This window comes from Parus major, chromosome 2 (assembly GCF_001522545.3).
Source record: "Parus major isolate Abel chromosome 2, Parus_major1.1, whole genome shotgun sequence".
NCBI classification, from domain to species: domain Eukaryota; kingdom Metazoa; phylum Chordata; class Aves; order Passeriformes; family Paridae; genus Parus; species Parus major.
Window position 1 is genome coordinate 50,776,270 of NC_031769.1, and position 24,440 is coordinate 50,800,709.

General features: G+C 38.0%; 1 protein-coding gene across 6 annotated transcripts in view; it reads left to right on the forward strand.

The window, feature by feature from the left end:
• TPK1 (thiamin pyrophosphokinase 1) overlaps positions 1–24,440 on the forward strand; it is a 296,764-nt gene that overhangs the window by 186,780 nt on the left and 85,544 nt on the right. For all 6 annotated transcript variants that reach the window (XM_015619881.2, XM_015619882.2, XM_015619880.2 and 3 more), the window contains one exon: positions 3,454–3,600. In XM_015619881.2, the coding sequence (XP_015475367.1) occupies positions 3,454–3,600 (147 nt within the window). The remainder of the gene's footprint in view (positions 1–3,453; positions 3,601–24,440) is intronic.

A 24,440-nucleotide genomic window follows, 5' to 3' on the forward strand; every position in this document is an offset into this window, starting at 1 on the left:
GTCCATTTCAATAGTCTCTGTGAGTGGAAGCAGGAACCTGAGCAACTTCATTCTGATGTGGTGAGAGCCCCAGCAGCCCTCGGTTACTGCACCCTCTAAATTACAGTTTGCAGGAGAAGGAAAAAGTAGATCCCTGAATTGCCAGCACAGAGTCGTGCTGTATGCTTTCCGTCTCCTTTTAACTGCCCTGCTCTTTGATAGTGACTTCTAGATCTTTCTCAAGACATAATAATTTACGGGTGTATCGTTTAAAGATGACTGGATCCTACCCTTAGATCTTCAATTTCTAAGTTAAGGTTTTATAGCCTTTAAAGATATTGTGATTTAATTCAGATTATAGATAGTCCAAGAGAATGGGCCTGCAATGATCTAAGCTGTCCTCTGTAGTTATTTATGATTTTATGTCCTTTTTTCAGGAAATGAACAACACAGTGTGAAAACAAATTGTTTTGTTTTTACAAATTGTAAGGGGACTGGTGATGGGACATTTAAGTGAAGCATGGACATTTCAATTGAAGTACAGTGTGTTAGTCAAATGTTGCCCACTGGGCTGATTAGCAGTAGCACGATTAATTCTGTGGCCTGTGCTATTCAGGAAATCATAGTGCAAAAACAAATGGCCTTTCCTCTCTGTAGTGTGGAAATATCTAAATGTACCAGTCCTTGGGTATTCACTTTGCCTTAAGTTGTGGAATGACAAAGAGTTGTGTACATGCTTTCATGGTGCATCCATTTTCTTAAGTTCTTGGCAGGATGACAGGAGCAGTGATTGCAGGGAGGAAACTGGTTGTTTTGTTAGTTCATGATTTTGGTGTGTTTTTGAGGGTTTTTTTTAACAGTCATGATGGCTTTAGGATGAAAACTTTCTTGAGGTTTTGGTTGCACTTAGCCTGTGGGGGTTTTTTGTGTTTTTTTTTTTAAATAAACAAAGTGTGAATGACTAGACCTTCAAATAAAGGCTCTAAAAGTCCTGCAATGTCTGGATGCCTGTCACTTCTGCCAAAATTATCCAGTGAAAAGTGGTGCTGTAAACTGTCATACAAGTGCAGAATCTTAGTTTTTCTCTCTGTCTGTTCCTCTCATACTCCAGCTGGGTTTGTTTGCGTACCTGTCACATACTTGTGTTTTTCATTTTCACAATCCATGCAAACCTTAAATAATAGATATATTCCCTCTTCAGATATCTTTGGTATCTTCAGAAGATGCCTTCTCCCAGCACACCTCAACCCCATACCTCTGGTTTATGAATGCCTGTTCAATATGTCTACTCCATGCTATATTTGTTTTATTTTCTTCCTTTTTGCTAACCAGTTCACAAGACTGCACTGTTGCAACTGAATAAGGAGTAGGACTTTTAGCAGGATTCTGTATTACTTGAAAATATAAGAAGTTGGGGTTTTTTTGCTACAATTTTCTTCCACTTGCAGTGTTCTGTCAGTCTCTGCCACAGAACTCTGCAGTTCTGTGCACTTCATCACTTGAGCTGGGTACTGTACTTCATAGGAAGAACATGTATGATACTAACAAAGAAGGGTTTACAATGGAAAGAAGACACATTTAGAATGCTATTGCACCATTTCAATTCCTAGTCAAAGGAACTCTGTATTTCCTTAATTCTTACCTTTTCTGTTGGTACCAATCATCAAAGCCAAAACAAGTTCACATATGGTGAGATATATATATACAAATAAACTATACAGTAGTTGCTTGGTTTTTAGAGAACTAATCTAGGCTAATATTTGAGCTTCAGACCCATTGCTTAGAAGAAAAACAACATAAATGTGGACCCTGATCCTTTATCAAGCCACCTTAAGTTCACTGTGGTTCCAGGTTAGTGTAGCTGAATTTTGCCATGGCCTCTCTTGGGGAAGGAGGGGAGCATTTTAGTGCTGATTGTCTGGTAGGGAACTGATGGGTGTTGGTGAGTCTTACTAGTAGTATTATTTCAGAGAATTGATCCACCCTTTTAACTCACAGTCATCACCAGTCAAACAAAAGCACTTTGTTTCTAAAGTGGAATCAATAAAAGGGAAAATATATTACAGCATTATGGCTTAACTGGGAACACATGCTTTTCACCTTTTGCTATTTTGTCTTCTGTTTAAGGATAGGTTTCCCTACCATTCATATTCTCTTGGTTGTACATTTGGTCTGTGTGATCTGTAATCTGCACAGAAAATACATGCTGTCAGCAGTACAAGGAGAGGTTTTTTTTGTTTCAGTGTTTGCTGCTAGTATAATGTGTTATATTGATCCACTCTGGCCTCTGAAGAATTTTCCAGGTGGTGATGAGAAAGCTGGTATATCTCTTCAAGACTTTAATTTTCATGCAAAACAATATTCAACAGAATCATAAAGCCCTAGACCTGGTAATAAAAATGGAAGCTGATGTTATTAATACATCATTCCAGATACACAGAGCACCATTATGTGGCTCTTGGGTTTCATGTAATCACAGAAGCCATAGACTTAAGCTCTGTAAAGTTGGAAACTTAACCAGATGGCCATTGTCAAAACACCTTCTAAAGACTTTAGAGCTGCAATGTCTTAGGGCCCTAGATATGACTTAGTGTTAGCTTTTTAAAATACAATTACTGAACATAACTGGTCTACATTATGGAAGTAATAATAATAATAATACTTTGCACTCAGTGACCTTTTATTTAAGGACCCAAAAGCTCTTAACCAAACCTTTTGAATACTCCCTTTCTGCTTATAGGAAATAAAGTGTTCAGAGTCTGGAACACCTGTGTGAGAGAATTGAGCAGGAGCAGTCCAACTCCATGGCATATTGCAAGCAGTCAGATGGTGTTTTCTGTGTGACTGGGACTAGGGAGTGCTCCTGTGGCTGTCTGTCCCTGACAGCTGGGAGGTGATGTCCTAGTCGCTTGAGGCGGAACTTCCTAAACGGTGGTACTTTCAATCTTGAGCAGGGCCAGCCTTTGAGTGATTTTGCTTGTACATTGAAATGCTGTGTGGCAGGAATGAGAATGACACATAAATGGCCCAACCTGATATTTGCTTTATTTGCTCTGTGAACTGTGAGTATAATAATGAAATGATGTAAAGAACTGGGGATTCTATGGCTCGGATGTACACTTACATAAGGAGCTTATGTGTGGTGTGATACATCCTAGACTCTATATATTCAGGACAGACAGGTAAGTACCTTTGAAGACTGGCCTGTATTTTAGGGAGAAGGGTTATGTCCTTTTAAAAGTGCCACATGCTGGCCATGGATTTATGGTGCTTTAATACTCAGCTTGAAAATCACATAATGGTGTTTATCGGTAATGGGAGTAAATAACTGTGTTTGACATTTGCTTTTCTACAGTCAGTAGTTATTTTTTCTTTTCTTTTTTTTTTCATGAAACTGATTTTATTGTGGTTTTTCAGAGTCCAAAGATCATTCCTGAGAGTTTTTATGGTGAGTCTTTTTGTTCTGTCTTTTAGGTCGATGTGATTGTGACTTTGGGTGGACTTGGAGGACGCTTTGACCAAATAATGGCATCGGTGGAAACACTTTTTCATGCAATGAATATCACTCCTTCTCCGGTGATAGTTATCCAGGAGTGCTCACTGATTTACCTGCTTCAATCTGTAAGTGTTGTAAGAAGTTACTTTGTCATAAAACTGACCTTCCACCCACCCTGACACCATAGGTCTTGCACCATTAAATGCTCACTTTATCAGTTGTGTTCTGTAGAGTCAGAGCTGAAATAAAAAATACATTGCAGGGATGTGGACAGAAAACTATGGGCTCTCAATTCCTCCTTTGGAAAAGGTTATATTTAATTTGTTCGTGATAGATTTGTATAAAAGTGGAGAAACAAGAAAACCAGAAAGTATGAAAACTGAATTAGGTAAATATGGAATATTGATTATAAATGGAAAAAAAAAATTAACCTTTTAAATTAGATTCCAGTAAGTCTAAAATTAGCACACACCCCTTTTGCTTGCTGAGTAGCAATGCAGATGTCTCTAATAAGAGGAACAAAGAAAATATGTAAGAGGATGTTCTGAGGGAGTTCCTGACATACACATCAGGCAGAGCTCTTATGCAGTCCAAATAGTGCAGTTCATTATGATGGGAATCCATCTAGCATCAACAAGGGAATTTATTTAAGATGTGTTATTCCTGTGGTTTTTCAGATCTGTTATTGCATTTATTGATTCATAAAACAACACACACAAAATATCTTGCTGATCTTCTGCTTCTGAGATTTAAATTAAAGGCAAATCTAAACATCAAACACTGTTCTCTAACAATGATTAATTTATTTTTTGGAAAATATGTTTTCCCCTTGGCAAGGTTTCTAAAAGCTTATCTAACTTTCCCAATTTCTCTTGGAAAGCTTATTCTATTAAAATAAATAACATTCACAGAAAATTTGACACAACCTTGCACCAGATGTGCTTCAGTGTAATTTGAGAAAAGCATTAATGAAGTTCTATGAGATTATATATTTAAAGCCACAGGGGCAGGTGCTCTATTAACAATTTGAAGCTCTGTGTCTGCAGAAAGGTAGTAGGCACAGTAGCTCTTTTGCCAGTATGATGAGGAATTACTCTGATCACTAGTTGCACAGCTGAATAGATGGAGGCAGCAGAGTGAGGGGGAAAGAGAAATAAAAGATAACTGTGGTTAAAATCTAAAAGTGGGGAGTAACTCGCTTGTAAATGATCTGTGAGTGCAGTACTTCACTGACCACTGTAAATTTCCTTTAGGGTATTTTTAAAAACATGTTAAAGAGCTGAGATAAACTGGACAATTTCCAGTTTAATTTACAAAACTCTTGCTAAGGCTGGAAAGATTTCTAATTATTTTTATTCATCTTTTCCATAAGCGGCTTTAAAATGCCATGCCTAAGGTTGCTTTCATGAGTCTTCCATGAATAATTAAACCCCTTACAACTTGAAAAAAAAAATCACGATCTTTGCATTTTAAATAGAAATGGGAGGTTGCTAATTGTTTTGTTTGCTGGAAATTTCTTTATTCTATTTCTAATAATGCCATACAAAAAGCATTTAATATTTTTTTTCATAGATGGGCAGAGTTCCACAGGAGATTTCAGGCTGTTTCTAGCATACAGAAATAAGGGGCAGATATAGGGGCAGGCCATTTAAACAATCTCAGTGCTCACTTTGACACAAAATTGCTTTTCATTGTTGGTTTAAACTTGCCACTGTTGGCATCTTCAGTCAACTGTTGTGGTACCTCCAGATAATAATAATAATCCTGCATAGTTGTTTTTCTTTTAAAAAGTGAGTAGTTTATAAACTGAGAGAAATAAGGATCCTAAGCTTAGAAGTACTCTCTCTCTTTCTTTTTTTTCTTTTTTTTTTTTTTAATGGAGTTCAACTTGATATTTTTCTCTGTCAAACAGCCACAATCATGACATTCTCTCTTTTCCTCCTCTTCCCTTTGTAATTTAAAATCAAGGTAGGAGGGAGTTTAACACAGTGGGAGACCCACTGACTGTTCGAAATGCAAGTCTGGAAACTGTGCAATAAATGAAGCAAGGTTTTGAGATTCAAATGCTGATGCAAATGATAAAGTTGAGAGCATGTTGCTTTTTCTATAAGTGTAGAATGGAAACCTTTCTCTCTTGGGAAGAAGAATCTGATCTTTATTGGATTCTTTGGATAAAATATGTGAGCAAAATATAACTATGGTTTTGCTTCCAAATAATGTTAGCCTTTGGTTTAGTGTAGCAGGAGAGTGGTTCTCTGTCATGTCTACCTAGGCAGAGTCTAAAGTACTTGGATACAGCAGATAAACTGGTAATTCCTTAAGACCCCTATGAAGGATAACAAGGGGAGTAACAAGTCAAGCTGCTAAATTTATAGTTACCAGTGCAGAAACTAAGACGAGGATGGTGTGAGTAGATATCTAAGGCCACCAAAAATCTATGAATTTTTTGAAAGAGAGAGATTTCACATTGTTACAATGTTGGTATAGAAGGTTATGGTAGAAGAAATACATCAATATTTAACACACTTGTAAAGAGTCCACAGCATTGCAGGGAACATTATGGACTTGCTAAAAGTCTTCAGGGTTGTAAGAGGAAGACAGCAAGGACGATGCCTGATTTGGGATCCTGTGCAGACTATCAGGCAAGGACCAGGTAAACAAAGCCTTTTTTTGAACAGCCAATAACATTATAATTTCATACTTATCCAAGTACTGAATGTAAGAGTAATTAGAACTTTGAGTACTGAGGCATCTCCTGGGAAATAGGCTGACAGACAGTGCAAGGTGTTTGAAATATATTGATAAAAATGTTTTGGCATGGAAAGTGAAGAAAACTACAAGGAAGTAAACTCTCTTATGTTCATTTCTGACCTTTAAGGATGACCTCCTGCAAGGAATGAGAAAACACATGGCAATAATTACATCCCATAAACACCTGTCTCCATAATCTCTATGAAGAAAATGGGTGGGAGGCTGAAATGTAGATATATAGACTGTAGGTATGTAAATGTAGATAAATTAATTCCAATAAATGTCAAACCACTAAAAACATGTTTAAGAAAAGAAAGCAGGTGTGAAATTATTTGCATCTGTTGAAGGGCCCAAACAATGAGAATATAGTTTGTAGCTACAGAATTTATAAATTGACAGTGAAAGATTTTCTCTTGTCTGAATGGGAAAGGAAAACTAATGACAAGCAGCCTAAATGAGCACGTTTTCTCAGCCTTCACTAAAGCAAAATATTCCTTTGAGCAGATAACCAACACAGTTAAAATCGGTGCCAAAGTCTGAAGAATTTGAATTGCTTCAGAGAAAAAGCAAATAAAAGATTGAGCTGCCTTTGATTTTGCCAACTCCAAGGGCTGTTACTTTTTGTGTGCCATGCAACACTAATTAGGAGAGGAAGCAGAAATAGGGAGACTTTGTAAGAATTCTAGGATGTGATAGTTGTTGTGAAGCATTTTTTTACGTGATGATTGGAGTTTGAAAAAAAAGAAAAAAGAAAAGAATGTACCTGTGTACTGAATAGATGTCATATTTCATTCTGTAGTGGGGGAGGGAGGAAATCTTGAATTTTTAATAAGGAGTAATCAGTCTTTATAAGCAGGATATTTTATGCAAGAGTTCATACATTTTATGTTTGAAATTTGGTAACATCAATTACCATTAGACTATACCCTGGCTGAAGAGCATAAGGCCCTTAGAGTCATGTTTATCATGCTAGCCATGCTCAATATGAATGGCTTAAGGTTTCACATACATACTTTCTCATTTTCTGGTTGTGTGCTTCTCAGGAGTACAGAAACATTAGCTTCTGTACACTGAGCATAAATTATCTTTTATCTGTGAGTTTTATGGCAGTTTGTAATACAAGGTAATAGGATTTATGACCAAGAAATGAGAAGATGTCCAAGAGTTAATGAGGCCTGTCTTTTACATATACTGAGCAGTTGAGCTTTCCCTACACAGGATTCCAGCCCTAGGATGCTGAGAAGAATTGCTGCCTACACATGAAAATGCATTACAGCAGCATATTTTTGTCAGTTAACTAACTCTTTTGAAAGAGTGTGTGAATACTTTGATAACCCTTTTTCTTGCACCCAGCTTTTCCTGTGAGTGCAAGCCTGCCTTCCCTGTAAGAAATGAATAATTTAACATCGTAGGTAGTGGCCCAGCAGCTAAATGTGAGCAGTAAGATTCAAGAATCCCATCCCTTATTCTTGGCTCTTACCACCATTTCCTTGAAGAGAAGTGTATTGGGTTGTCTTTTGATCCAACAGTCTCCTAGATTGTAAATTGGGTTAAACCCATGTCGTTCTCTGAATGGGTACTGTGAGGCTCTTTTGGTTATTTACAAAATGTTGTTACATCCTCTGCTCTGCACTGGGGTGGAACATAGTATCATAGTAATAGTAACAACAGCATTAGCAAGGCCCTTAATTAACATAAATGTTGCCATACAGGAAGCTGTGCAGATAATTAGTTTGCATGGTCCCAAGCGCAGTTTCAGTGGGAGCCAGCCATCCTTCTCGCAGATGGCATCTGGGCACGCTTCGGTTTTAGCACAGGCCAGGAGCTGCTTGCAAAGCCTTTGGAAGGGACCACCTTGTCATGGGGCCAAGAGAGAACAGCCACATGCACATGAGCACTGCTGTGCTGGTTGCTTGAGTTCCAGAGCTATTACCTGAATCGATTTACAGATGCAGACAGAGTGACTTGGCATGAAAATCCACTCCTAGATGGAGACACTGCAGCAGATGTGAGAGAAGATGCAAAGACCAGAAACTTTGCAGGGGTTTGTTGCTCCAGTTCTCTGTGCCAATGTTATTTGATTTGGTTTTTGTCTGTGCTTGTAAAGTTTAAGGGGAAGCTCAGGGTATATATCTTCTACTTGTGAGTTTTTCACTGGCAGCCAGTTCTTGAAATCTGCAGGAACCTCAAGAATGAATTTTGTGATCAGTTCTGTACCACCTCATATGTGTATGAAGCAGAACTGACTTGCACTCAGTGGAGAAAATCCTAATTAATGTGCCTCCTATGGGGTATAATTTTGCTCCTTTTCCTTTTATTAATTTAAAGATTTAAAAATGTCTCCTTTTCCTAGGTAAGTATTTTTGATGGGTAAATTCAATTTCAAAAGGATTGCAATTGTAAACGAAGTCATTTAAACATATCTAATATTTAAACATGCATTTAATGCTTGGAGCTTTGATTGTCCTGAAAGGCTCTCTCTCTCTTTTGGTACCTTCTCTCAAAGAGCACTACTGGAAATCAATCTACCTGACAAATTAGTCAGTCTCTACGCCTCAAGCTCCTTGTGGAATTCACAAATACACAACTTGTTGTTTTTCAATAAATACCTCTTGTTGTGACTTTTTCAATGAGAAAGCCAGTTATTCAGCTGGACAGAGACACTGCAATGTCAAAAATATTAGGTGAGGAAAAGTCTTAATCCAGCCTTGCGCTGGGAGCCTGAGTTCTTCACAGAAAACCTTGCAGAAATGGGTTTTGTGCTTCCAGAGGTTTAGTATTACATTGAAGTGGCTTCTCAGACAGAAATAAAATAAAATAAAATAAAATAAAATAAAATGTTGCTATGTTTGTAGTTTGGCTGTCTTAGTTTCCTTCTTTGATAAGAAACCTTGAGTATTTGATTACAGCTCAACTTTTGTTCTTAAAATAAGACTTAAACTAGTCTGTATTTTTATTCTTTCCTGGGAAAATCCAGCTGGACCAATACATTTTTATCCTGTGGTAATATAGGGGGCCTGTGTAAATGTGACCTACAAAAGGCAACAGATCTAAAGGACTTAGGTTTATTTCATGGTAATTCATGTCTATGAAATGGTGTTGTTTCATGTTTTTGCACAGGATTTCTCTGTTTTACTGAACATCAGTGATTCAGAATTAATTCATATTTATCAATAACATTCTGACCTGGAAAATATCTACTTGCTGTCTTGCTTCTCACTGTTACAAAAGGAAGCTTCTGGGTGGATTTTCTCTTAACAGCAACATTCTTTGTAACTTTGTTCTATTCCAACATCAGCAGAATTGTAGTGTGAAATATACAAAGATTATATAGAACCTTGGAAATAATAATTAGCTTTTGAAATAGTCAAATGCTTTTAAACAGTTTGTTTAGCATCAGTTAAAAGTGCAACCTGCATCAACTTTATGGATGACATATAATAGTTATGGATTTCTTCTTTATAAGGAAGATAACAAAAAATCATAAATCAATCTGTTAGCTTGCAGGTAACCAGTTTAATAAAGCACCTATCTTTCAGGAGGAAAGAAAAATACCAAAGTATCATTGCCAAGTGAAAAAGTCTTTATTAAATAAAATTTTCATCTGTTCATAATTTTTTAGAAAAATTATACTCTATAGCAGGACATGATAATCACACAGCTGTTTTTAGATTCACATCTTAATGGTGTCTGCAAGAGAAGATGATGTAAGGAGTCTAATTGGATTACATAGGTATTTATAAATTCTGAAGTCATTCAGTGTGATTCTCAATCAATAGCTTGCACTTTGTACATGTCAACAGTTCTCCTCACAAATTTTTTCGATATTTGTCCAGATTTTTAATTAGTTACTGCAGCTGCTGATGGATGATCATCAAGAAGAACCTTGGCCCTAAATAAAACTCTTCCAATGAGATTCCTGCTCTTTGTTGTTGCCCCTAGCTGCTGTGATATGATCTTGTCAATATGATAACATCTATTTTGTTGCTTTATGGAAACCACAAGAAGTTTTTTGCTACAAAGCTGATTATCTTAGAGCTGTTTAGTTGGTGTTTTTTCCCCACAAACTTGTCAATTACTTTTCTTTCCTTCAAAATCTTAATCCATCTTTTCATCCCTTCCCTTAACAAAATTCTTTTTGCAGTGGTCTGATGCTTTTGTGTACTATGTAGTATTCATAATTTCACGTACTATAAAACAATTCTTCTGCTTTACATTAAATGGCCAGGAACAAAATACAAAATGTTTGTCTTTGACATTTGCTTATTGGTAGGAGCTGATACATTAGCTGGGATCCATAGGAAGCTGGTATCCTGTTTTGACAATATTGGTAAGCTAAGAAAGACCACAGCAATATTTTCACTTGCTCTCTGTTCACTTATCTTTATTCTGAATGGAACTGAATGGAACAAAGCTGGAGAATGTGTGTTGTGTGTGTGTGTGTTCTTTCCAGTTTTGTCTGGGTTTTTTCCCAGGTAGGACTTTACTCCTATATGGGGGTTTTGTAGCAAGCTAAAGAATTTCTAAGCCTTTTGTGAGTAGATTTTTGGCCAAAAAGAAAAAGAAAAAGGCAAAAGCACTTTAAAAGACTGTTAATATGGATTCCAAATTTGACCAAAAGATTTAAATATTTTGTACATAATTCAATAAGCTTTCTATTTCTAATAGGTGCCAAATTTTTATACTTTAGAAAAGGAACATTATGCAAATGCTTGTCTCTATGAAGGTGTAATAGACTGGTACTTTGCAGATTGATTTTGTAGTACTTTTATGATTATGACTTAAAGTATTTGTCTACCATCTAACACCTGAGAGGAGTAAAGCAATGTTTTGAATTTCAAGGTCAACCATTAGACATGAAGAAGTGGACTCAGAGGAATAATTATCAACACTTTCTGTGCCTTGTCTTATCAGATGCCATTTAAGTAGTCATCATACTGCAAGATCTTACTTTATCTAATCTTGTTTTTTCCACTTTCCCTTTCTTGTCCCTCTGGATTTGTCTTGGATCCTATCAACTTTCTTTTCTCAGCACATCATTTTATTTTATTTTTTTAGTTCAGTTTTGTCTAAACTGTTCTAGCTTTAACTTAAGCAGCCACTGCTACCCTGAAGTCTCCTCCCAGCAGTCACAATTGTGTTCTATGAAGCATTAATTCATCAATGCCCAGTCATTCTGGCTTGATCTATACACAGAATCATAGAATCGTATTCCTCTTGGGTCTCACAATGTTTCATCCTTATTTCATTGTCCCAATGACCAAAGTGGCCCCATATTTAGTACTGGAATCTACTGGGGTGGTACAGTGTGCCTTTGCATCACCCTGAAATCATTGCTGTGCTGTAACTCTTTGTTCAGCTGTATTGTGTTAGCCCAAATTTCTCAAGTCCTGGGATTCTGCTCTACCCAGTAAGTGACGCTCTTTCTCAAGGCACCTTACTGCCTTGCTTGAGGTGAATTTCATCAGAGCTTTGCAGTAGCAACTTTCTTCTTTGAGTATTAAATGGATATCAGTGATAGTTTAGGGGCATGCAATTTTTTCACTCCCTGCCTGAATTACAGAAAGTTCTATAGGGAAACTAGCAAGTATCAGAAGTCTGTAATCTGTGACAGAACCTTATTTGGAAAGAAAACTAATGGAAAATATTTTATTTCATACAATCAAAAACATAGCAGGGCAAATCAATACTATTGTCCCTAACCTGAATGTAAATAACAGTAAAAATTGAAGTGATAGTAGGTGATAAATTATTTTCTACTACAAAATGAAAAAAATAAAAATGCTGAGCACTTAATTGTTGACCTAAAGGGTTTATAAAATCCTTTAGAGGTAAATTTAATAATGGTCTTTTCTGTTCACATCTAAGTACTGGTAATATTTGAAGTTGTAGAAGGAGAGCATCTGTATTCCAGCTTCAGTTATATTTGAAAATGTGTTATCTCTTCAATTCAATCCCTTTGTGAAATGGCTTAGGGTTTTGCAATCCCTTACAGTATCACTGTTAATTCTGCATCTGCCAGGGCAGTGGTGTCAACTGTATGGATTTTCAACATTTACACTTAATATTAAAAAAGGGTCAGGGCAGAAGAATGATAATATTTGGTAATATCAGAATTTCTAGGGAAAATGCTGTACTACACTGATAAATAAGATTTAGGTAGAACTATTCAGCTTTGTCATGGGAAGTGATTGACTTGGCAATCTAAATTTTCTTCATGTTGATAACAACTGATTACATTACTTCAGGATTCTCTCTGCTTTAACAAAACATCCCAAGAGCAGATGGGGATCAGGGATTGAATTCTTCATTGTCTTTTAAGGCTGAAATGTGTCTGTCACTCTCGTGACAACTCCAGTCAAAAATACTTGGCAGCACTGCAGTTGGGTCAATGACCTTCAGGGCAGTGCACAGGCTTCCTACTCTTAATCCTAAAATCAAGGGATTTGGAGTGAATATGTTTCTGTTAAAAGCAAGAAAAGGAATCTGGAAACAATCTTCCAGGATCTGTGAGGGGGTTTCAAGAAGATGAAGCTAGGCTTATTCCTGAGACACACAGCAGAGGAATGAGAGACAGTGGCCCTAAACTGAGATGGAAGATTCTGGGTAACTATAAAGAAAAGTTTCTACTCTGAAGATAATTACAAATTACATACAGGAATAGGTTGTCCAGAGAATCTCTGTCCCTGACAGTGTTCAAAACCTGATGGGAAGACTGCACTCCCGAGACTCCCTCCCACCTAAGTGATTCTGCGACACTTGTGGAGACATGGGTAGAACCATTAGACATGTTAGAACCATTGTACACGTATCTGTTGAGAAGAATTTGGAATCTCCTGATACAGAAGACTGTGGCCACATCAAGAAATAGTGGTTCTGTCTGCTCTAACCTCTTTTTATGTTTTTGTTACCTTACAAAGGGAAGTGTTGTACTCTCTCATGTAAACTCACAGTAGAAAATACTGAAAGGAGAAATGGCAGTTGTCTCTGAATGCCAGGGAGCTAAACCAGGTCTGGTTAAGCTTGAGGCCAGTGTTAGAACAAGAGGAAATTGCTTTAAACCATTGATGGATAAATTCCATCAGAAATTATGAGGGAGCTGGACAAACTTGAGAAGTGGACCCACAATCTTACTCATGATGTTCAGCAAGTCCAAGTGCACCTGTTCCAGTTGTAAGTAGAGACTGGAAGAAGGAATTATTGAGAGCAGTCCTGCTGAGAGGGACTTGAAGGTGCTGGTGTTTGGGAGGCTGGACATGACCCAGCCATGGGTACTGAGCCCAGAGAGACAAACGTGTCCTGGGCTGCATCCAGAGCAGCAGGGCCAGGGAGGGGATTCTGCCCCTCTGCTCTGCTCTGCTGAGACCCCACCTGCATCAGCTCTGGGGTCCCCAAGATGGACCTGCTGGAGTGAGCCCAGAGGAGGCCATGAAGATCATCAGGGCTGGAGTGCCTTTTCTATGAAGACAGGCTGAGAAAGTGCAGTCATTCAGCCTGGAGAAGAGAGGGCTTCAGGAAAAGCTTGGAGCACCCTTCCAATATATTACAGGGGCTTATAAAAAGGAGGGAGAGGGACTTTTTACATGGTTAGATATTGATAGGACAAGGTGCAGTGGTTTTAAGCTGAAAAAGAGGAATTTCCTCTCTTTCTTCCTATTAGGAGGAAATTCTTTGTCTCAAGGGTGGTGCAATACTGAAACAGGTTGCCCAGAAAAGTTGTGGATGCCTCATCCCTGGAAGTCTTCCAGGACAAGTTGGACAGGGCCCTGAGCAACCTGGTGAAGTGAATGACATCCCTGCCCATGGGATTTTGTGACTATGAAATTAGAAGGAAAAGTTCCCTAATCATTCTTCTGGTGTTTACAGAGGGGAAAAATGTGGAAGAGGGGGACAGAATCAGAGTTCACTATGCTGATTTTACATCCTCAACTCCATTCCCACCAAAAGGAAACATGAAACTTTCAAAAGTTGTTCATATATAGGCATTGTGTTTCCAACTGTCCTTAATTTTCTGCTTTTTCAACATGAAGCCTGACAGAGGCATTAATTCATTTGAACGTTGAGTCACATGAGCCATACCAGTCTGTGATCAGCTTTTCAGCAGTGCTGGTTAGCAAATGCTGAGCATGAGTTCCAGCCCTGGCATGGAGTCTTTTTCACAGCTGTGGCTTCCTTTTGCATTTTTTTTACTATAGCTGGAAAGACACTGTCTTCCCTACAACCCTTACAGGTAATTGTAGGAAGTGTGGATTAGGTGGAAGGACAGTGGTGTGGAACAAGAACTGGCTGAGTGTCAGAGCTCAGAGGGGTGTGATCAGCTGGAGTCCTGTAGTCAGGAATCTGTTGAGTCCAGTCTTATTGAACTTGTTTGCCAATGACCTGGATGAAGGGATAGAAGTTTGCTGGTGGTATGAAACTGAAGGGCAGAGGCTGGTACACCTGAAAGCTGTGCTGCCACTCAGTGGGATCCTGATAGGCTGAAGAATTGGGTGGAGGGAAAATTAATGAGGTTCAACAAGGGCGAGTGTAGGATCCCAAAGCTGGGGAGGAATAACCCCAAATATCAGCACAGGTTAGGGGATGACCTCCTAGAGAGCAGCTCTGCATAGAAGGGCCTGGGAATCTTGGTGGGTAACAAGTTGTGTATGAGCCAGCAGTGCCATTGTGGCCAGGAGGGACAATGGTATCGTGGAGTGCATTGGGAAGAGTGTGGTCAGCAGGTCAAGGTAGGTGATGCTGTCCTTTTACTCGGCCCTGGTGAGGCCACATCTGGAGTGCTGTGTCCCGACAAGTTGCTACCGAATGTCAAATGAAGGCCACAAAGATGATTTGGAGTCTGGAACATCTCTCTTATGCTGTGAGAGCTGGGCTTGTTTAGAGGAAAGGTGAGAGATTACCTTGTTAGTGCCTATAAATATCTCAAAGACAGATGCCAATAGGATGGTGCCAGACACTTTTCAGTGGTGCCCAGGTGGGACAGGATGAAGAGCAATGGTCATAAACTAAAACACAAGAAGTTGCACCTGAACATGAGGAAGAAGTTCTTTACACTGAGGGTGACAGAGCAATGGACAGGCTGCTCAGGGAGGTCATGCAGGCTCCCTCTGTGGAGGTATTCAAAACCCTCCTGGATGCATTCCTGTGTACCCTGCTCTAGGTGACCCTGCTTTTGCAGGGGCATTGGACTAGATGATCCGCAGAGGCCCCTTCCAACCCTAACAATTCTGAGATTCTGAAATTCTGAAATCTCAGCATTGCTTTCATGCATGCCATAAGAAGTCAGATATCTGAAGGTGGTTTAGCAATCAGGGAGAATGCACTACTGTGAAATTGTATACCTTTTGGCTGGTGATGTTACTAGTACAGAATAAATGTAAGCATATGGCAAAGCAGATCAATAAAATCTGAGCCTGTGTTTAAACACTTCATTGAACAGTGGTCTGCAGATGTAAGTATAGTTACCTCATCTGGTGTGTAATTCCAAGTTCAGATGTCTCTGCCTTTCCCCATCCACACAACAGCCAGTGGTGCTTCATGGGGAGTATTGGCATTTCTGTGGCATCAACATCTGTTTCTGAGTGGTTAATTTTCATTAAGAATTCCCATCCTTTGTTAATTGAATTATGGCCTTCAATTTCAGCAATGTCAGGTACCTGAGGGAAAAGAAGGAGATGCACCCAGAGGGGAATCCTTTTATTCTGGTGAAATAATAAATTATCAGACTGAAGAATAATTAGCTTGCAGAATTCTCTTCTACTAACCACAAAGTTGGCAATGAAATGTATACCCTTGTGTTATGAGTCTGAGGTCTTCCTACCTCATACCTTAAATGATTTTAGATGCAAGCATCAAAAGCTGTCTGGTGGTTTGTATATCTCTCTCAATAACAGGGGCACATTGTTCAGTTCTTTCTCAGATACCTCTTTTCTTTTAGGGCAGGGAAAAGATGAAGACTCTCTGGTAAAATAACATGTTTTTTTTTAAAAAGGTACATTTTTCTCCTGTTGTTAGCCACCAGCATTTTTTCCTCAACTGGGAGACACACTTCAGAGTGAAGCAAGGGCAGCTGAAGATCTGGAATAAGTCTTCCATGGCAATGATGCCACAAGCAGACAGTCGTACTAGCTGTAACCTTGATTTTTTTAAGGAGGAGCTGCTTGTCTCCTTTATGTCAGAGGAACCTGGGAACTGAGAATAAAACTGATAAGATATTCACTCTACCCAGGGTATTGACTGAAGCTTTAAAGCAATTAGAAGAGCACCAAGAGAGGACTCAGTAGGTCTCTGAGGGGGCAATATGTCTCACATAAAGTCCTAGACCCTCCTGTCCATTCAGGATTTTGTGGGAGTTACTTCCACATGTTGTAGGTGTGTAAGCTACCACATGCAGCCTTAACCCACCCATGCTTAATGGTTCTTGAAATCCTTAAGGAATGTGGAGAGTCTGGTGTATTCCTGTTGAGTGAGATGGATGGCCAGAGGCAGAGCTCTTGAGCAGTAGCAGCCTGAGTTATCATAAACAAATCCAGCTATTCTGCTGTGCCAGATGATGTATGCCACAAAAGAGGTGCACTTCAGAACCTGTTCAGATAAAGGGAATAGGTCATCATCCCTTTTACACATATTTTATCGATTTTCTGTAAGCCAAATGATTTAACAGAATTAGTAATGTCTGTGTCATTTCTTGGTCTTTCATCTGTCTGACTTCTGGATTTCCTTTCCTGTTCACAAGCACTCAGTGACTCAGAAACTGCAGAAATATCAGGGCAACGTGTAATTTCCAGTTTATCAATAGTAATGCCCTTCATGAACACCTTTCTTTTTTTTTAAAGTCTCTTTTTCACTTAAACCTAGTTCCAGATTACTGTACTAAATCCATTCTGTGTCTCCTTAAGGGAGAGGTATTATGAAGCTATTGTTTTAGAAAACAAATTTTCTAGCAATACTGTAGGAATTTTTTAAGTATTATTAATATGGAAGCCCACTAAACTGTCAAACACAGTCCTCAAAAACTCTTAGACAGATGAAATACTTAACATTATTCTTTTTTCTTCCATGTCATCTGAGAAAGTGAAGTAGTTTTAATTATTTAGTGCAGTCTGTTAAAAGGCAGAGAAGCTGTGGTGCCCCTTCCCTGAAAGTTCAAGGCCAGGCTGGATGGGGCTTTGAGCAGTCTGGTCTAGTGAAAGGTGTCCCTTCCCAAGGCACAGCCTTCAAATAATGAAGTGAATGCAATTGCTCATTTCTGTAGCCTTTGGAAACCCATGCATGATGATGTTCAAATCTCTCATCTTGAAAGACAGTAGAAGCTTATGTTTCTGAAACAGCCTGAGTCAACCCCTGCAGCTCAGTGAAGCTGACGCCCTGCTGGTGTCTTCTCCTGGAAGGCCATGCCTGCCAAATGCCTACATCTGGTTGCTCCCATGCAAACTGCATTTTCAGCTGGAGGAGTGAGAACAAGATCATCTCTCCTTGAAGTCTGGCAGTATTTCTCCATGGGACTCTGGACGTGCAGGGTGATTTTAATACCACTGTTTTATAATTGGACTTTATAATTTATAATTGATTTATATTTTTTTTTTGCCAACTGAGGGATAAAAATCCAATGTTGAGTCAGCAAGAGCTTACCTGAAGCTTATTGTTTTAATAACTCCTCCTTTGTAGTCATCTTGGAGAGGAGAAACATGAAATAAATCTGAAAATCAGCTCAGTATTTAGACATGCTTGATAGTGGTTTCTGTAGTGTTATACAGTACTGAACTTTACACCATGATTCCTTTCCTTCAGCCTGTACACCTAAAATCAGGTTAGTGTGGCTATGTGTATTCTCAATATTTTTTATTGTGCAGGGTAACTGATGTACAAAGTCTTTGGTGGAAATGGTTATTTTTAGAAGAATCCATGAGATGACAAATAATAACTTGCCTAGCTTTTCATACAGGCTCTGATCTTCCATTAGTGAATCTTGGACTACATGTCATGTCACACTCTTTAGCTGGATCTCAAGGTATATTACTCTTATATTACAGAGGGGGACAGAGAGAGACAAAGGCATGAGGAAGTGAAATTATTTGCTCAGGTACTCAGGGAGTCAATACCATACTGAAAATTGAATCCAGTTTTCCAGGTTTCTATCTCCAGTGACCTGTCAATTGGGACCTGTTTCCTCCTTGGTGCTTGTGACTTTATTAAGAGTGACCTTTAGAGATGATGGAGATTTTTACTGAAAGTGCTTAACCCTTTCAGAAAAACTGAGAAGCTCACTTTTCTATAGTAAAACTCATCCTAAACTTCCTTAGGAGAAATTGTGAAGAGATGGAATTTGTATAAGTAATCTTGTTTCTTAAGAAGCCTGAGAAAAAAAGTCTTATGCTTGAATCTGAGAATTCCCTGGTTTAGAGTGGATATATATATATATATATATATATATATATATATGCCAATTATAACAACTGGTTATTTCTAATGAACAATATATCCAGGAAAAAGAAAAAAATAAAATAAAGAGTTACTCAAAGGGTGGCAGACAATTATTAGAAATAATAACTTGGACATTTTAACATCTTTCAGCTTTCTGCCCCTGTGCATGACTGCTGTGCCATCCAATAAAACATTTCTCATCTCATCAGAATTTTACATGTTCTATTTCAGTTGTCAGAAGGAAAAAACAGTTCACAGGAGACATCAGAGGATGGATGTTTGTTCCCTCCTGCCTTTTCTAATGTGTTAGAGATGTGTAGGTTAGAGATGCAGAAGGGAAAATGACTATAGCTATCACAGTCTTTCATAGGTGAGTGAGCAAAAGAAAATCCTGGGGTATCACATAATAGAGCTTACAGCAAGATTTGTTCTCATTCTCTGAGGCATCTACAAAATACATATATCATGTCCCAGTACAGTGGGCTGTCATGAGCACAGCTTACTCAAGCATAGCAGGAAGTTGTAGCTCTGTTAATATGTAGTCAGACAAACTTTAGTGGTAGGATGGACAGGAACATTTTTTCCCTCTCTTATCCAAACTGATCTCTAAATGTAGATGTATAAATCCCTAAGCAATTAACTGGTTCTTTCATTTCTTGGAAGAGCTGCTGGCCTATATTTTTAGGGAGGCCAAGTTTCTTGAAATTAGTTTAAAAATACATAGTTGGATGCTTATTCAGCACAGTTGTGTAGAGTTAGAAAACATTTCTTTCTCTTTCTTTTTTCCTGAAATTAAGACACTTCAAAAGTTATGTGTCAAATAAAGTATTTGAAGTGTAGTGTTCAGCACAGGGAAGCAACTGAATACACTATGAGAAAATCAGAATCATGCCTGTCTTTTTATAGAAAGAAGGTAGAGTAGGTTTCTAAGTGTTGGGTTAGGTTAAGTTAGGCAATAACTTTGGAAATCGAGCAAAACCATTTGTACTTAATGTGCTGCAGGAGTGAAACTGGTTAAAAGATGCAAAGAGAGACAATGCAGAACTTGCAAATTATATGTGGACTGGAGAGTGTTATGGGCTTTGGACAGGCTATAAAAGGAAAACATGAAATTAATTACATGAGGAACTAAGAGAGTAAGGATATGGTGATAATTTACTGGGATAAAAATGTGAAGCATCTGTTGTCATATCATTTAGGAAAGATTTCAAGATGCTCATAAGCACTGAATCCATGATAGATTGAAAAGGGGATTGAAGTGATCTCTAAGTTCATAGAAGAGTATCTGTTGCAAGTCTACACATCCACACACTACCCTCACTCTGCTTGTTGGGTTGACTGCTTCCCCAGGAAGAATGTCAGGAACAAAATTCTTCTCTGATTTATTTGAGATAGATGGAATGATTCTTTGAGATTCCTTGCTTTATGTTTTGGTTATGATTTGATGTTAAACCAGTGCAAGTATTCACTAGTACACTTATAGTACATTACTCTGAGCCCAGGCACTGTGACAAGTACAGGGTGGTGTGGCAGGTGGAGACACAGCCAGCTAGGAGACAGCCACAGAAAGATTGGAGAGGAGCTGGAAATCAGAGGGAGATACACTGGAAGGAAGCATTTTTCTTACCTGAGCTCTGTTTCTGCATCACAAGGCAATGAGTTTCCCAAATTAGCTTTAAACAATCTCTTCCATTTCCAAGGACAAAGGAGGTCATTCAAAGTGTGTCAGTCTTTTCAAAATGGGCTATAATTAGCACTAGCTAGGGCTTTAATATTCATTCCCTGTAATTGAGGGGCAAATAAAAAGTGTGATTTCTGTCTTCATCCTAAGAAATATTCCAAGGAAATAAACAGAATTGCTTCCAGTCTGTTCCTTGCAATTGAATGGCCCTGGTCATAAGTGAGGGTTAAACAAATGCAAAGTAAGAGGCAAAGCTTCTGAGAAGCAATTTTGTCTCTGAGTAACTGATGTGATTTCTGTGACTAATCATCACATAAACATGATACATCATGTAATACATAATGAGGAGAGTTTGGTTTAAAGATTGTAGGTACGTGTGTTTGACTATAAATATATCACATGTATTTTCCCCTTCCAAAACTCCTGACTTTTTTTTTCTGTTGTGTGGGTGGGCTCCTACATACCTGGAGAAAATTACATAATTCTAAAACTTGAAAGGTGTCTAATTAAGAGCATTTAGCCTTGTTTCATTATAGATCCCTAATATGTTCCCAAAAATGGAGCATGATTTTTGAAGGAGGTATTATTTACCATAGTATTGTAACTGTTATGGTCCCAGGATGGATGGATGGATGGATGGATGGATGGATGGATGGATGGATGGATGGATGGACAGTATATTATAAGTCATTTGAGGATGCTGTGCCCAAATATGCCACTTTTTTTTTATTGTTAAGGGAGAGAAAAAGCAATATAATGATATTTATTAGAAACTATTTGAAAGCTACTCTGAACGGATTGATGTTTCTGCTGGTTAAAAAGGGTATTCCCATTTTATAATACTAAGACAAATTAGGTAAAAACTGGGTAAGTGTTTTAAAATCCAGCTTTCGTCTTGATGGAAGCTCAAAGATGAGTCTGTTCTTGTAATCTGTAAAGTAACAGAACTAAAACACGCTCAGAGTCTTCTCCAAATGTCTGTCTGTGTTTTTTAAGAGAAAAACTAAATATAATATTGGCTTTAGGACAGAATTATCCCAAACACATATACCCTAGAAATATGTGCACAACTTCAGAATTGTGTACTCTGCCATTTGCCTAATTATAATTTTTAAAAGGTTTAGTTGTTCCCTGTTTGACACTTTTTGGATCCAAGGCATTTCTCAGACTAACAGACATGTTTTATGCATCAGCAGGAAAATGCATGTGTTTATGAGAAAGCTAATTGGAAAGTGGAAGGAGACTATTTACCACTATCTGAACTTTAGTGCCCACATGGATGAGAAATCTTACACTTCTCTGAGACTCATGTGTAATTCTACTGCCCAGAAGATTGCAGCTCTTTGCAGGGGGGCAAGACCTCATTTGCAGGAGTCAATTTGTCAAAAGGCTACCTGAACCCTTTATCAAACATGGTATTACCAAACATTGTTCCTGACCCCTCAACTGATTTAACTTACTATCTTAGCAATACTAGAAATAAGCACCAGCATTTCTGGACATGTGAGCACTGAACGATGAAAATGAGATTAATGCAGTTGTTGAGAATGGATGAGGAGACATTTCAATGGAGGTTGAAATGTCTGATTCCTTACTTCTCTCCTGATTGATGTTCATGTTGAATGGGAAATGTGGGTGTGTTTGTGCTCGCAGATAATAAACCCATATAGACTTCTATAATAAACATTGAGTTTAAGAGCATTTGTGAGTTCATCACCAGATCACCAGCTGCATTTTGAGAGGGTACAGGGAGAACACATTCTGGTAGAAAAACATTCTCTTAGGCAGCAAACATACACTGTATATGTCATGCATTTTTATTATTGCTTCCATATTCATTAATGTTTAAGGCTTTAAATGACTTGTCAAAATGTTATGCCAACCTAAAAAACATTGCCTTGATAGGCTGTAGCGTAGCAAGTCTTATTGGCACTTCTAGCACTCTCAGGAGACAAGAAAAATCCCTAAATTTCTAAAGTCACTTGTATGTTTGTCTCCAATGTGCACTTCTCATTTTTCTTCATTCTTGATATATTTCTCAGAATTTTATACTTTTTTATGTAACTCCCATCTAAAATGTGATGGGGTTTGCTTGTACATGTATATACATGGTCCTGGTTAGGGAAGGTCAAGTTAGATCTGAACTTTCTCCAAATTCTAGGGAGGTCAGATTAAAGGCTTAGTGCAAGGCCATCCCTACTGTTTCTTTTATTTATGAATAAGAAGGATTTGTGTAGGCTTGAGTCTTAACATGGTTTGACTCATGTTGCTCTTGGGACAAATAGAAAAATATGCTGAGAATAAAGACAGTGGAAAAAAGGAAAAAAAAAAAGTGGTGAGTGAGCACAGTGGAAAAACAAAGACATAAGAAATTAAGGCAAAAAAGAGGGAATAAAGGTATGGGAACTGTATTCCCTGTGTGCTTGTGCATAGACTATGCACCCTAGGATTTGCCAGCCATGCATATGGATGTTTTATAAATATGATACCTTGTAAGTAAGCACCTGATTCTAGCAAATCAACTTTGATTGTGGCAGATTCTTAGTCTTTAAAAAATATATAAAATCCCTCTTAAAGGGATTTTGATAGGCTTGAGTCTGGGGTACAAATGGATGGGGAAAATGTTTTGCAGGCAGGATAGTGTATCATACCTTTATGTAAATGCCCTGAATATATTATATTACAATACAAAAATTCTGTTTGATTCTGAAGATCACTGTTTTAGCTGTCTGCAGATGATTGTATTGGACAAAATAGGAAACCAGTGTTTTAGACAGTTGGTCAATACATCTGAAATAAAAAAGAAAAATATATGGAGGACAGACAGTGATGTGGCTTTAGAAAAATGAACACTCCTACTTTTAAACAATGTTCTAAAGTCATTATTAACATGTTTTCAGAAAATGCTCAGTGTGACTCACCTGAGCTCCCACTGGACCTTGGGGAATGTTAGTGATGGTGATATTAGTGAGAGGAGGAGCAGGTGGACACTGAGTGCACTTGAAAACACTATCTTGACTTTTCACTGACGAGGAAGAAAAGCACTGTGATAGTATGACCTACAACAGACTTTCTTCCCAGTGACAGCTCTTCTCTATGAGATCTGTAAAAAGGAACCTTTTGTAATAACATCCCCTCTCTTCTCAAGAAAAGTCTTTTCTGCCAGACTTCACCATTCTCTGAAGTATCTTAGACCTCAAATAAATATCAGAACAGTTAGGCATCTTTACACTCTGGTTAGAAAAAGTTGATTTAAAAGTAAAAGTAATTTTTACTGGATCCACTGTTGTCAATGACTTAGGAGTGCTCAAATAGGTTTTTATTATTCTGGAAACAAACTAAAAGCATTAACTTTTGTTTTGTGCTTGTCTCTGCCTAAAGCAAATTTTTATGGTCTAGTTAGGTTCCCTTGAAAACAGGCTTTTATAAGTAAATACTCATGGATGATTAACCATCCTAAAATAAAACTGTTGTCAGATGTTTAAAATGTGTGGTGCATAAGAGAGAAGGTATGTACATGGTGACCTGAAAGCTAATTTCTACATTTCACTGCATCTGCAATGATTGGTAATACTCAGGCACCTGCAGATATACTTCCAAGGACTTAAGCTTGAAGAAAACATTTCTTTTTAATTTAGTTAATTCTGGGGTTTGGGAGAAAAAAAAAATCTGGCATGGTAAAGTGGATTCCTAACTTTCGCAGAGTAAAAGTACAGATGTCTTAATCAAGGCAGTCCTTTCAAGACAAAGAGTATTTTTAGAAAGTATAACTGGAACTAAGATCAACTGAAGAATTAGTACATGAAGAAACATGGATGAAAAACCTGTAAATTAGTCCACAGAAAATGTTTTTATATGTTCTTTTACTGTACCCATCGATAAAATACCAGTATTCTGCTGGCTGGTTACTTTTCACTGTAGGAAAAAACAATTGCATTTTGTAAATTGATTTTCTTAGAGTGGCATCTTAGTTTCAAGAGAAATCTAAGTTTCAGATAAGCACTTTGCACATTAATTTGGCTTTCCTCTTTCATTCTTATTTCAAGTAGTATAGAGTCTGTAATTAATGCAATGGACTTGGTTCAATAACTTTGTAACTGACAAGAGACGGTC